The 14,887-nt window shown below is 46.6% G+C and overlaps 1 protein-coding gene across 2 annotated transcripts in view; it reads right to left on the reverse strand.

Moving 5' to 3' along the window:
- Window positions 1-1,552: 1,552 nt before the first annotated feature.
- Window positions 1,553-14,887, reverse strand: part of KSR2 (kinase suppressor of ras 2) — a 508,355-nt gene continuing 495,020 nt past the window's right edge. Inside the window, exons 17-20 of one of the 2 annotated variants that reach the window (XM_028829955.2) lie at window positions 14,179-14,310; window positions 8,916-9,045; window positions 7,624-7,757; window positions 1,553-5,127 (exon numbers count right to left, since the gene is read on the reverse strand). In XM_028829955.2, the coding sequence (XP_028685788.1) occupies window positions 5,121-5,127; window positions 7,624-7,757; window positions 8,916-9,045; window positions 14,179-14,310 (403 nt within the window). In that variant the 3' untranslated portion in view covers window positions 1,553-5,120. Of the gene's footprint in view, window positions 5,128-7,619; window positions 7,758-8,915; window positions 9,046-14,178; window positions 14,311-14,887 lie in introns of those variants that run through there. The other variant, XM_077955340.1, reaches the window with a different exon arrangement.

A 14,887-nucleotide genomic window follows, 5' to 3' on the forward strand; every position in this document is an offset into this window, starting at 1 on the left:
TCCAGAGCTGTGGGAATTCAGTGATGGGACCTGTTGATTAGGGCAAGCTTGGTAAGCATGACAGCAACAGCCTGACCTTGTAGACCAGGAATTCTGGGGAATCTATCTTCCAGGGGACCTGGGTTCTACAGTGGAGGACCAGTCAAGGCACAAGAGAAAATGTCTTAGAGGGTGTTACGAGTTGCGGTCTCCCCACATCTTTTCCCCACCAAAAAAAAAAAAAAAAAAAAAAAAAAAGACATGTTGAAGTCCTCATTCCTAGTACCTCGGAATGTGACTTCATTTGGAGAGAGGGTCTTCGCAGATATAATTAGTTAAGATGAGGTGATACTTCAGGAGAGTGGGCCCTTAATCCAATATGACTCATGTCCTCGTGTCCTTAAAAGAAGACGGCCATACGAAGATAGGGACACTCAGAGAGATGATGAGGGCAGGGATTGGCCTGACATGGCTGCAAGCCAAGGAATGCCAGTGATGACCAGGAAAGCACCAGGAGTTCAGAAGCCACCAGGAAGGATTCCCTTACAGATTTCAGGGGGAGCACGGCCCCGCTAACACTTTGATTTTGGACTTCTGGTGTCCAGATGGGGGAGGGATGATATATCCGTTGTTTTAGGCCCCAGTGGGTGGTGGTTTGCTGCAGCAGTCCTAGGAGCCTCACAGAGCTGAAGAGGGCTTGGGCATACTGATGGCACAGTGGAACAAGACCAGCCTGCAGGGGATGGATGTGTGAAGTGAAGGTGTGCATAGGATGAGGACAGGGAGGGCATATTTGAGAACTCAAGATTGAGAACCAGCATGGAGAAAGAAAGCCAGGGATGGGAATAAAATCACAAAGCATTGGAACCCTAATCTAATAAGATTATTGTCCTTATCAGAAGATGAAGAGATAATGGGGATGTGCAGTCACAGAGGAAAGGCCACGTGAGGTCATGATCAGAAGGCAGCTGTCTGTAAGCCAAAGAGAGAGCCCTCACTAGAAACCAACCCTGCTGACACCTTGATCTTGGGATTTCCAGCCTCAAGAAGTGTGAGGAGTAAATTCGTGTTGTTTAAGCCACTCCGTCTGTGATATTTTGTTATTATGGCCACCCTTAGCAAACTAAGAGTATTAAAGTCCAGGGAGTCGATCCAGCCTTCAGGGCCTGAATTGCCTCCGAATCACACAGGCCAAGAAGTCAACCTCTGCTCCACCCTATCCAAGGACAGGGAGTTCTCTACTGCCCGAGGCGGTGTGCTGAATCCTGGGCCAAGCTGGCCTTCTTCCAATGAAACAAGTTCTCTCCCCCTCCAGCTTCCTGTTCTTCCCCTGAGAGCCATATCCAACCCTCTCTATCAAAGGCTAGCAAAGTTAGGAAAGGGCCAGATTGTAAATGTTTCTGACTGTGGGGGCCACATCGTCTCTGTTGCAAATAGCCGGCTCCCTCACTGTAGCACGGAGCGGCCGTGGTTGTGTACATGGAGAGGTGGCTGTGCTCCAATAACATTTTGTTTATTGACATGAAATTTGAATGTTACAGAATTTTCATGTCATGAACTATTATTCTTTTGATTTTTCCTCAATTAAAACATGTAAAAACAATTTGGCAGGCTGGATATGGCCTATGGAGCATAGGCTGGCAGCCCTGGGTTTAGATTTCTCAAGATAATGATTGGCCTAAGCTCTGTGTTTACTACTTCCTCCGTGTGCCTTTGATGATCATCTGTAGGTGGAGATAGGAATGGTGGAAGGTGAGAGAAGGCTGGTTTTGTGTGTTTGTGGGAGGGACATGATGTGTGTATATGGCATGGGAGTGAGAAAAAGGGAAGAACTAGGTTTTCTGGATACAAAAGTCTAGTGATCAATATCAGTCAAGGACTTCTGTTGACTGACAATCCAAGGTAGCTGTGGAGACAAATGGATGGGGTGAGGATGGGGGGTCCAGGGCAAGATGAAAATTTTCTCTTTGATCAGTAAAAGGAATACTAGGACGAAATGGATCTAAGCAATGACTTTGGGTTTCCAGCTTGGCTCTGGGGATGGGGACACAAGGAGCATGTCCTCCCACAGGAGGCCAAGAAGGAAACTCCTTGGTTTTGTGAACAACCTGTACTCTGGAAGAGTTGAGTGAAATTTATATGCAAATCCACATGCCCTTTAAAGAAAGCTGAGATGTTTCTCTCTGCAAAGCCAAGGCTTCCTGGTGAATCTTCACCCTGTGGACTGGTCCCCTTGGGAAGCTAAGGGGTTTGCTAAAAGCAAGACAGACTGGAACAACTTGCTGTTGAGTCAGTGACTTGTGTATACTGGGCACCTGTGTGCAGCTGTGACGGGACAAGGGCAAATACACAAATCTTGGTCATGTGGATTGTATAGAATGAGTTGAAGGTGAGGCTGGTAATTATGATGTAAAAATATACAGCCTCTTTCCTCTTTTTTTCCTCCCTGCATAAGATGAATATAACCTCCTCCCAAAACTTCATCAGTGAATAAAGATGGAGGCCAGCAGGGAAAGCAGTGGTCTGGTTCTTCCTGGATTTAAATGTGTGCAAATTAGAGCTGGCTTCTCAACAAGTCAGGGAAGTGTAGGGGGGACAGGGCAGGGATGTCAGCAAGGGACTGAAGGCCAGGAGCCTGGCCTCGCTGCAGCAGAGACCAATGCACGTGGGGACAGAATAGTGAAGTGGGGAAAGATCGAGAAGTCAAGAGCAAATGACACAGATTCAGGGATGGACTCAAGGCACCCTGTTCCACAAAGGGCTGGGTTTTCCCCCTGGATCACTCAGGCCCTGTCCTTAATCCCAAACTGGTGCTCATGAATGAATGCAAAAATCAACTGTTGGACACCATGCTAGGCCTTGCCAAAGGCTGTGGTTGGATATTTTAGCTAATTCTGGAAACAGAAGAGGCAAGAGTGAGAAGGTGCCAGTTCTTGTGGACATTTTAGCTGCAGGGTAGTAGACCCTGGCTACCTTTTCCTTCCTCGTATCCTTTCTCTTGGCACAAGGGAACATGACAAGGACTGGAGTCCGTGGACCCAAGAAGTCCTGGTGTGATGGAAGAGAAGTGAGTGGTTGGGTTTCAGGCACTCAGTAGGCTGCTGGGCAGAGCCAAGGCAGGTGCAAGTCCAGGCCAAGGGCTGGGACACAGAGTGTTGTGTCGGGATGGGGAGGTGTCCATTGACAAGAGCCATCCCCAGCAACCCCAGAGTGGCTGGGGCTCAGGCAAACATGTATAAAATGCCTCCAAGACACACACATGTCAAGCCAAGAGCCACAGATGTCCCCAGAAGAGCAATGTCCACTTAGGAGCAGCCCAAGCCGGGGTCTTTAGTCCTGTAGTCCCAGATAGCTGGGAGTGTTGGAAAGGCAATTCGGGAGGGCCCTTTGGGAAACACAGGGGTTTCCTGTAGCCAGGCTTCTGCGAAGCATGACTGGTCTCATCATTCTTCCCAGTGTGGAAGCAGGTTTGGCCCCCAGAGCATGAACCAGTCTGAGAGCCAGCCAAGGTGGGGAAGAGATCCCTATAGGTCTGTTTGGATTTTGGGAGTAAGATCAGGTAAGGGTTTTGAAGTTCTAGGTCCTCTCTCTGGCTCTCTAGGAGGGAGATGCCTGGATAGATAGCAGCTACAAGAAGACTAAGGCCCAGGCAGTACCCAGGAAATACAGAGGGGCTGTGGGCCGCCCTGAGCTCCCTGTTCACTGCCCAGATACTCCTGCTATTGCTCTGCTTGGGGACAGATTTCCCTTTTGTACCAGGTCACATTCAGGGGGTCAGGGCTTTGAAAACATGGGCAAATGACCCAGAGGCTCTCGTCTCCCATCTGCATGCCCAGCCTGCTCCCGGCACCCTTCCTGCAGAACACCAGTGGTTTCCCCAACATGGTCAGGAAGAGTCGCCGGCCCAGGCTGGGAGCAAGAGGAGGGAGGAAAGGTGGGGCACTGAGGGAACACACACAGGTGAGGGACACAGGCTTCCGATGGGAAAGCCACTCCAGGACCCCGCACCAGGCTAGAGTGGAGAACACAGAACTGTAACAAACGACATCCCCCTTTGTGCTTTCCCAACAGGACTGCTTAAGGGTGAAAGGCAGGGAAATCTTTTGCAAACGTGTTATCACAGGTACAACCACATAACCCAACATGGACATATCCCAAGGACCCTCATCCACCACGGTTGGGGAATAAGCTTCACTGGTGTGAGCAGCAGAGAAGAGAGAAGAAAAGGAATGTCCTAGAATTCCCTGCCCAGAGCCCTGATTCTCAGGGACCAGACTTCAGGGGGTGCCCTGAATGATAGTGAGCTCTAAGGAGCCCCTCAGAAGTCATCTTGGCTTTCCAAATGGCAAGGAGGTGGGGGCAGTGAGGTGAAAAGGGGTGCTACTCTCAGAGAACAGGAGGAAACAGCAGAAATGGGGGCATAGGTCCCCCAGAGAGACCCAGCACTCAAAAGACGTTCTAACTTTCCTATTGTACTTCAGAGCTCTACGCAAAGGTGCCACATGCCATGACAGGCTTGGGTTGGGGTATCTGAAAACAGATATTTCCAAAGGAACGGGCTTAGCCACTCCCGACCTTCCCTACTCGATCTTGGCTCAGCAGCCTTGACTAAGCCACCGCTCGGCTCTGTACCCCTCCTCTTAGCTTCCCAGATGGCACAGCTGGAAACCACCACACAAAGACAGAACTGAGGGGTGCCCCATCACCGGGGCAGTCTGGCTCTTGCTTGTCAAGGTGAAACAAGAGTGAACAGCGTCGAACACACAGACACACACACACTTAGCCCCAGCTGCAAGCCCGCCCACGTGGGGCCTCCTGTCCTAGTCCCATAGCCCAAAGGCACCACGTGCAGCCTGCAGTGCTTTCATTTGTGCTGTTCCCTGGGCCGCACTGACCAATAATGCATCACCCTGGCTGGTCCGGTTCAGTCCTAGCTCGGGGGTCCCCAACCCTGCCCGAGGAAAAGGGCTCAAGTCTGAGGTGCAGGGAGGCCGCCAAGCTGTTGTCCAGTGCTCCCAGGTCGGTCAGGGTTGGTACCCTCTGATGCTGAGTCTCTGGCCTCCTGAGCTGGCAGAGGACAGAGCAGGGAGGGAGAGGTGACGGGAGCCCAGGCAGCTGGACGCCGTCCCGGTGTCCAAAGGTCACAGCCTGGAGTGGGGAGAGAAGGGAGAGAGTGGTGAGAGGTCACAAGGACATGATGATATCATCCGTTGTGAATGAGCAGCCTCTCAGAGGGTCAGGTGGCTTGAGAGGAACAGTTCCTGGCTTCTGCAAGAAGACGTGGAAGAGATTTCTGCTAACTGAGGTCGTACTATACCCTGGGCTCTGTGCCAAGTGCCACACATACCTGATCCCATTTAAGCCTGAGATGAGCCTGCAATACAGGCTACGAATATTTTCAAAGATGAAAATAATCAGTGATGAACTTCTATGACAGAATCATACAATTTCACAGATGAAAACACTGAGGCTCAGAGAGGTTAAGTGTTTTGCCCAAGGATACACTGCCAGGAAGCAGCAGAGTCAGGATTTGAACTCAGAACTTTTCCCACTTGGGCATGGACTAGGAATGGTCATCCAGTGTGTGGGGCTGGAATAAAGCTCCATAACAGCTAGAGATGCAGGAAGAGGGGGTGGGACTGGGATCCACACCATAGCCTCCTGCTATGAGCAGACTTTGATGTCCACTGCAGCAAAAGGAACTCATTTATTTTGTTCACCGCTGTATTCTCACACTTAGAACAGTGTCGAGCACATAAAAGATGTTCAGTACACATAGGCTGAATAAAAAAAGAATGAATGGAAGAGGAAATGAATGGAAAATTCCACTGAACCCAACATCCCATTCTGCTAGACCACAAAGTTTCTGGTCCTGTGTTTGTTTGTTTGTTTGTTTGTTTGTTTGTTTTTTTCAGCCCAACTCCACAATAAAATATAGAAAGAGAAGCCTCCTGCTTTTCTCTCCAACCAGTAAACTTTAAGTCCCTCTCTTCAGTTAAACTGCTGGATCCTGCCTGGAGCTCCAACACTAATTCTCTAACTTGCCAGCACTCCTTTGAGCTGGGCAGAGTTTTTGCTTGTTAAAGCTTCCTTCTGTCTGTTTTCGTATCCAATCCATTGTAAATCCTGCCAGGCTGCCAGCACAGGGCTCATTCTCCCTCCTGGCAGATGACGGCAGCTGAGCTACAGTGAGTGCCTGCTATGTGGGAGGCACCTGCTCACCAGGTGCTCTGCACGTGGCCACATGGAACCTGCACAGCACTTCTGCTAGAGCAGTTTCACCGCCCTCACCTTTCAGAGCATGAAACTATAGCTCAAAGAGGCCGAGTGACATGCCCAAGGCCACACAGCTATTACACAGTGGAGTGGGAATTCCAATCTACGTCTGCCTGTAAAGTTTATGCTCCTTCCAATGGTCTGGGGAAAGGATAAGCCCCTGGGGAACGAAGAGATTCCATCCTGCAGGTTCAGCAAGCTCAAACGGCAGGGGAAGGGAGGAAAAAAGAGCCTCCCAATGTCCACAGCCCCTGGGAACATCTGTTCTTCAGGACGCTGCCTTGGGGCACTTCATGGGAAGACTCTGACAATGGCTATGGTACACCATGCCCACAGGTGGGTGTATCTATATCTGTGGGTACTGCTTGTCTTCAGTGGGTAAGCCATGGTAGTACAAGTGTGTATATACACATGTCTTCATGTGCCATGTAATGTGATTGTGATTGTGTACCTGTGTGTATGTGCCTGAGTCTGCCTATGTGTGCAGGCTTCCATGTGGGGGTGTGCGTTCATGGAATGTTTTTGTATACGGATGTGTGTGTGTATAGATCTGAGTGCAGCCGTGTGTGAAAGAATTTGTATAGAGGTACGTTTTTAAGTACTGCTCCCGGGTCTGCATGAGTGTGAGTACCTGAGAGTGTCCGTGTGAGTGTGCACAACCATGAATACCTGGGAGCAACTGGCAGAGCCATGGGGAGCCCTCAGTAGCCTCATCTGGGCCTGTCTCCCTCTTACCTTCTAGAGAGTTCAGTCACAGAAGCTGGGGTTGGCGAGGGAGGTCCCAGAAAGAGATGCCACACTCATTATCTCAGATAGAACTACTGATCTCCAGCCAGAAACAAGAGGGAGGAGCAGGGTCTGGAGCCTCTTATGAGGAAGCCAGAGATACTTCTGGTAAGAAGCTCAGAGCCTTTCCTGCTCTGGCATTCATGCAATGGAGAATGCTGGAAGCTGTGATCTGCTGTGACAGGGGCAGGCTGCTGGTCCAGAAGGAAGAGTTCCAGAAAGCTGGGCCTCATAGAGGGGTACTCTGAATACCTGACATGTGGGAGGCTTGGTGGGTTCAGGCATCACCTCACTGCATGATGCTCAGACACATCAGGGCATCAGTCTTCATCAGGAAGAGATAAGCAATGAGAAACCCAGGGTAGCTGCAGGAACCAAGACCCCACAGGACAGACTCCAGGACCCAAACCCCCAAACAGACTCCATTGAATGGAAACCTATTAGGGAAGGGTGGTTGCCAAAGGGTGGGCACATGGACAGGAGCTTGTTGGGGGAGAAGTAAAAAGGGGCAGAGAGGATCAAAAAGGTGACAAAGGGCAGAGGACAAGGCAGTGGGGAGAGATGCTAAGGGAGAAAACCTACTCTGCAGACTTCCAGAAATGTCCAGGGTGAGATAGGCGGCGGTTTCGCTTTGGCAGTTTCTCCAGCATGTCCATGAGCTTGGTGAAGGTAGGTCTCTCTTCTTGTTCAAAGGCCCAGCAGAAGAGAAGAATGTCCTAAATGAAACCAATGTGTGGTGATTACACATAAATGGTGACTTTTTGATTACTCTTTGGCATCACATTTGGTCCGCCAATTTGTCCATTCATCTGTCCCATTTCCATATTCCTCCATCATCCATCCATCCATCCATCCATCCATCCATCCATCCATCCAGCATGTATCTACACATCTACCCATCCATATCAATTCACCCTTCCATCTTTCATCCATCCATCCACCCATATATCATCCATCCATCCATTCATCCACTCATCCACCCATCATGCATGCATCTATACATCCACCCATCTATATCAATTCACTCCTTCATTCTTCATCCTTCATTATCCATCCATCCATTCATCCATCCATCCATCCATCCATCCATCCATCCATCCATCCATTACCATCCATCCATCCTTCTTCCCATGTATTTTCTGAACCCAAATAACAGCCAGGTAAGCTCTATTCTAGAAGGTCTAGGATACACTGAGATCAACAATACTTCCCAAACAGTTTCTTGACATTTTTCTTAACAGAAGGGATAAAAGGGAATCCTGGGGTCTCCATCCATATCTCAATACTATAAGAGCCCTTCAAAGTCAGAGAAGAAAAGTTACTTTTAGTAATCTCTTCATCACCTAGGTGCAGGTAATCCTTCAAAACGTAACATATAATTACTCCTTCTCTGACTTGTGTGTCTTCTGATCAAAAGAGAGGATTCTTCCTGCTGTGTTTTAGAGGAAGATTGTTAATATATACCCAGGCTTCTCTGTTTCTGTATGTCTTGTTCTGAGTTAGATAATGCCTTAAATTATTATGTAGATGCAAATAAAATTAGAACCATTAATATTTGTGATGTTTTAATTCATATCTTTTAAAAATAGCAGAAAAAGAGGGATATATAGGTTCTACCTAACTCAGCAACCCATAGTCAGGAAAAACCTGACCACGTGTTACTGTGCCCCTGGTGGCAGGTACCTGAAATTGCAGGCACAGTGCAGCAGCCTTGCCTTTTAAGCTTCAAACTGCTGTCTGACAAGGTTGTGATGCATATTTTTTTGGTCACCCTATGAAAGCATTTGTAACCTTAACACATAGTAAAAAGAAGGCCTATGACTGTGTCTGTGTCTCCCCTCATCCCCCAGGTCTGGCCCTATCTTGGGACTTACCGAGATTTCTTTTCCCATGCCAATCTGGCTGAGGTTGGGTTTCATGCCTGTGCCCATTTGCCATATTATTGCCTCTGCCGGTTGGGTCTTGAAAGGCCATTCCCTGGCGTGGAGTTCATACCAGATCGTGCTGTTGGCAGACGTTGTTAAAGGGGTGTTGGTGTGGTGTGTCACTTGCAATCTTGTACCTCCATTATTAACACACACCCACCCAGCCAGCCTCCTGGCACCCATTCTTCTCCCCAGTTTCTTCCTCATGGGGTAGGTATTTTGCCACGTGGGACACACCTAAAGCTTTCTTAATGTCTTAGAAGTCATGTTTATCCCAGGATATCTTCTAATGAATAGTTAAATACAATGTGATTAGGATCTTTGTCCCTGATTCTACTTGCAATGATTCTAGAAAATCATTGCAAATAAATAATTAGGGGTACAAAAATTTATTTATAAGGATATTCCCAGAGAATTATATATAATATTGAAAAAAAGTAAAAACACAATTGTCCAATAAGAGGAATTGGTTATATGTATTATGTTAAATCCATAAAATAAGATGAAATGCTGTATTATTATAAAAACATTTCAATGAAATTTTGCTGACATAAAAAATGCTCAGTACATAACCTTAGGTTAAAAAAAAGCAGGATATGAGACTGTATGTAAGGTTTGATATTGCTTTCTAAAAAATCATATGTGTATGAACAAGAGAATAAAGTAAAGCATAGCAAAATGTTAACAATAACTAACTCTGGGTGACAGATTAGGATTTTTTTCTTTTATACTTTTTTTTTTCTAAGTATAAACCATCCTGCGGAATGGTGGAAAGAAAAAAAGAGGTTTGAGAGTGACTTGGGTTCAAGTCCTGATTCTATTTATACTAGTAGTATAATAGGGTAGGTTTCCTGGGTATGTCACTTCACTTCTGTGAGTGCAGGTTTTCTTACCTGATAAATGAGAATAATGATAACATTGCAGTGGAAGGATGTTTATCTGGGACTCTGAATGCCAAAACAACTCCATGCTAGGATTATTCTAGAGGGATTTACCACATTATCTTCTGTTTCACAAATCGTGACATTGTAATTAACGGAGAAAGGATTGCTCTAGTGAGTAGCATGTGTCATGAATGGGGTGATGGGCCAGGTGGTGCATAAATGATGCTATGAAGTGTGAATAGCAGTGAGGACCACAGTGGATGAAACGGGATGCTGGGTTGTCACTGAGCTGTACCATGTTGACAGATCTCAGTGCTTTGAGCACAAGATTCCCCAACTTAGGAAACATCTGAAACAATTCTAGAAAGTGATCTTTCCTCCACTGTAAGATTTCATGTAAGTTTGCTTTAAAGAACACAAAGCACTCTGCTATCCTCTTTACTGATCAGAGCACTGTGTCAAATCAACTATTGTTAGGGTTTCACTTCATAGTTACATCTTCCTTCTACCTGACAACCTTATACCTCTGGGGTGGGTAAGGAGTGGTGATGCTCAGGTGTTGGAATGTCAGTTTAGGTGATCAGAAAGCTCTCAAGAGAAGGTACTAAAAGATTATAGTTATCCTAATAAATAATCATACTTATTTAGTTTTTACTCTGCACTAGACACTACTCTAAGTTTTTTGCTGAGGGAGGTCTATTAAGCATGTCTTTTTATTCTGATGCTTTGACTACTTGGGGCTTTGCTGACCCTGGAGATTCTGCCCCTTCCAGGAATAGCCAATTCCTGGAGATAGTAAAGGGCTCACCTGTGAACACACCTTTCACAGGCTAATCAGATAATCCAGAGCTCACACTCATACTGCCAACTACCTCCTTAATTGGGCTTGCAAGCTCTGGGCCAATATTCCCCAGCCCCTATATGCTATGAGCCTGCTGAAATCATTCAAACGAATCAATCCTAAGCCTTCTTACCCTGCCTCCCCTGCTCCTTCCCAAGAAAACCACAATAAAGGCTCTTCCCAACATTTTCCTCACATTTCCTCTGCTGCCAGACCAACCCTGGTGCTGCCCTCTGTGGACACTGCATGGTGTGACACGCCCCCTCTGGAACTGTGAGTAACAAACCATCTTTTCAATGACGACTGTTGGCCTCATGCTGCCTGAATAATAACAAAACCTAAATTTTAAAACAGAAGGCATTATTATTAATATTATCCCCCTTTCATAGATGAGGAAACTGATGCCCAGAAAGGTTGTGTGTCTTTCCCAAGATAACACAGCAAACAGGAAGGGCAGCCAGAAGTTGAACTTAGTCTGTCTGACTCCAAGATGGTGCCACTAGCCAACGTGCTATACTAGGAAGCTTAGACTCCATCCTATTTAACAGTCCTTTGTAATCAGGAAAATGCAAAATTTGGGAGGCGCAAGCTTGTGGTTGGTGACTGGAGTCTGGTGAAGGAGGCATCAACAGACTCATCCACCACTCATGTGAAAGGGGGAAGGATGCCTTGAGTTATTCCCTGTGCTGGGTACCTTACAAATGTTTTCTCACTCAATTTTTAGAACACCTCGATGGATTCATTATCCTTGATTTACAGTTGAGAGAAATAGGCCTTTGAGTGGCAAAATAAATCCTAAACCCATCAGGGCTCTATGGTTAAAAGCTCCAACTCTAGAGTACAGGATATTCCAGGTGAATCTCAGCACCATCAATCATCACTGTAAGGCATGTCACTGAGCCATCTGAAGCCTCAGTTTTCTCACCTGTCAATTGGGAGCAACATGGTATCTGCTTTGAAGGGTGCTTGTAAAAATTCTGTGAGACAGTGCACATAAAAGACTTAACACAGTGCTCAGCCCTCTTTAAAAAATTCGTTTTTGTTCTAAGTCATTTCTGAGCACGAGGTTCCCCAGCAACAGGATGCACCTAATTGGCAGGAAACCCAGAGCGCCGGGTCCTTCAGAATTCAGCAGTGTCAGAAATAAAAGCCTCATTAAAACTTCCTTTTAAACCCAACTTTCAAGAGAAACTCACTTTAAGGAAAAAAGAATTGCTGAAGATGAAAACTCCAGCAGAAAACCAATTATTCCGGTACATTTTGTTAATCACATTTTTTTTTCTTTTGCTAAATTTACACTAAACTATACCAACGTAATTATTGCAATTTGGTTTCAGATAACAATATTAACTAGATAAAGATTTGGGCATAAAATAATCAGGCCGACTGACTTCCTCTAAAGTGGCCCAAGCAACAGATGTTGAGAATTCTGATCTTCCAGAAATATCTCCTCAGGGTTTTTCAGTGAGGACGCAGTGGGGGCCCTTTTCCAAGGAAGACTCTCTGTAACATCTCTCGATGGTGTTAAGTCTAATTGCACTCATCTGCAGGCCTGCAACTTTCTCAAACAGCTTCCCCAGTGTTATCTCCCCCAGCCATTGCAACCACCTGTGGACAAGATTAGGCAAGGATTTGCATGGTCATGGGAGCCTAGAAGCCTTTCTGGCTATACTTTCTCAAGGCACTCTGCCCTGTATCCTGGGGCTGTGTCCTGGGCCCTTCTTCTCCTACTGTACTTCCAAAGACATCTCATTCTGTCTGTGGCTGCAGTTACCTACTTGCTGACAAGTCCTAAACTCCTCTTTTCTATACTAGTCATGTAGAGACAGCTGTGTTTTGGTGGTTGCATTTGTCATCTCCAAGACAGCTCAAACTCACTGTGTCTAAATCTGACCTCTTTGCCTCCCTGGCATGCCCCAACCCTGCCGCACCTCCACGGTCTCCACCTTAGTGAATGATGCCACTCTCCATCTGGTTGCTTAAAGCAGCTATCTAGGCACCACCCAAATTCAATCCATGATCAAGCTCTGTTGCTTCCACCTCCTATGTGTGCTTCTGATATCCATTCTCAGCTTTCATACCCACAGGCTCTGATTCAGTGAAGGCTGCCAGCATTTCCCTGGGTATTGGACATCCGGCTCCCATCCTCTCCTTCTTCATTCCATTCTCTACACAGCAGCCAGAGTGATCTGACTGATCTAAAACTCAATTAGGATTATGTCACTCCCCGTTCCCCCAGAGCTTAATAACCATCAATGGCTCCTTAGTGCACTGAAGATGAAATGAAACCTTCTTAACTCAACCTTTAGGTCCTCGCAGGATTGACTGTGCTTCCCTCTCTAGTCTCTTATCTCACCACCCCCAGCCTAATTTTTTCCTGACTCTTCATCTATCAGCTCCCTTTCCTCCCCCAACCCTTCTACATATTCTTCCATGTGGGCAATGTGTTCTTTTATTTTTGCACCTTTTTGCACATTCTTTTGATCTGGAACACCTCACCCTGCCCTTGTACTCAACCTTTAACTTAGGCTCAGGATTATCATCTCCTGGAAGCCCTCCCTGACCTCCCAGAGTGGATTTGATTCCTTTTTTATTCCCACAGTCCTGTGTTTATTCTCAGAATAGCAGTTATCATACTTTGCTAAAGTTGAATGTTTCCTTATCTGCTTTCCACTAGAAAGAGAGAGTAGGGGCCTCTGGTGTTTTTAATATGTCCAGTATATTCTTTGATACTCCATCATGTATAAGATAGAGCTTAATTCTTCTCCCCTTAGGTGTGGACTGGATTTAGCAACTTGCTTTTAACAAACAGAATATGGTAGAAACAATGATATGTAAATTTATGAGACTAGATCATAAATGACAATGAGGCTTGTAGCCACCATGCTGTGAAGTCATTCAAGCAGCCTATACACAGGCCCAAGGGTTGAAGAACTGAGGCCTCCTTCCAACAGCCGTGCGAGTGGGCCACCATGGAACTGGATCCCCAGCCTGGTGAGCCTTCAGATGAGACCACAGCCCTAGCCAATATCTTGACTGCAACCTCATAAAAGCCCACTCAGAACCAATCAGCTAAGCCATTCCCAAATTCTTGACCACAGAAACTTAAGATAAGAAATGTTTTCAGTGGCTAAGTTTTGGCATAATTTGTTACGCAGTCATAACTAATACAACACTGAGTCTTGTGTCCCCTGCATCTGCTACAATCCTAGCACATAGCAGGCAGTCAACAAATAGCTACTGAATAAGTAAATGAGTTGGGTAACTTGTTATGGCCACATAATCCATTGGAAACCAGGCACACAAGTTTGTTAGGGTCATTCTTTCTAGTATACCCTACTCAGATTCCTCCATTCTCACCCCAAAATCCAGCCACCTTGGCCCTGTAGACAGGTACACCCTGGCCCTTCCAAAACCATTGAAAGACTTGACAAGTGCCCCTCTGCCCAGGCTGTGGCTCTCAATGGCCAGGGCAGGGCCCACTTACCCAAGGGCAAAGACGTCAGAGTGCTTGGAGAAGGGGAGCTTATCCTCCTCTGTGTCGGGGGACAGCTGGCGGATGATCTCTGGTGCCAGGTGGCACAGCCAGCCATTCTGGATACGCAGTTTGTCCTCCCGTCTGGAGAAGCAAAGCACAGGATGAGCTCTGTTTCATAGCCCAGGGAGGACCAGCCCCCCTAGCACTGACCCCATGTCTCTGGAGCCATCTCTGCTGCCCTTCTTGCTTCCCCCATTGAGCACTGCCTGACCACCTACTGGAGGCAGAAACCCAGTAGGAGGTACAGGGAAGACTGCTCTAGAGAAACACTCAGGATCCAAACCATCATTGAATTCCATTGCCTCTGAGGCACCCACCTTCTTGCCCATCTTCATTCAATGACACTGTGGATTCTTGCTATTCATGGCAGTTATGTTCTATAAAGTCACTGGAACATGGAATTAGTAGAATACTGAATCATTGCTCCTGGGGAAATATGTACACATGCACACATCCTTCACATAGTTTATAATTTTAAGCTCTGAAAACAACTTATCCTAATAGATTCTGTTTTATTTTACATAATAGACTATGAGGCTCAGAAGTGTTAAGTGACTTGTCTGAGGCAACCCTACTAACGAGTTCCAGAGTTGGGATTCAAATCTCATCCAACTGGCCCCAGAGGTGCAGCGTCTTATGCTACCCTGTGCTGCCCACT

The sequence above is a fragment of the Macaca mulatta genome, chromosome 11, assembly GCF_049350105.2.
Source record: "Macaca mulatta isolate MMU2019108-1 chromosome 11, T2T-MMU8v2.0, whole genome shotgun sequence".
NCBI classification, from domain to species: domain Eukaryota; kingdom Metazoa; phylum Chordata; class Mammalia; order Primates; family Cercopithecidae; genus Macaca; species Macaca mulatta.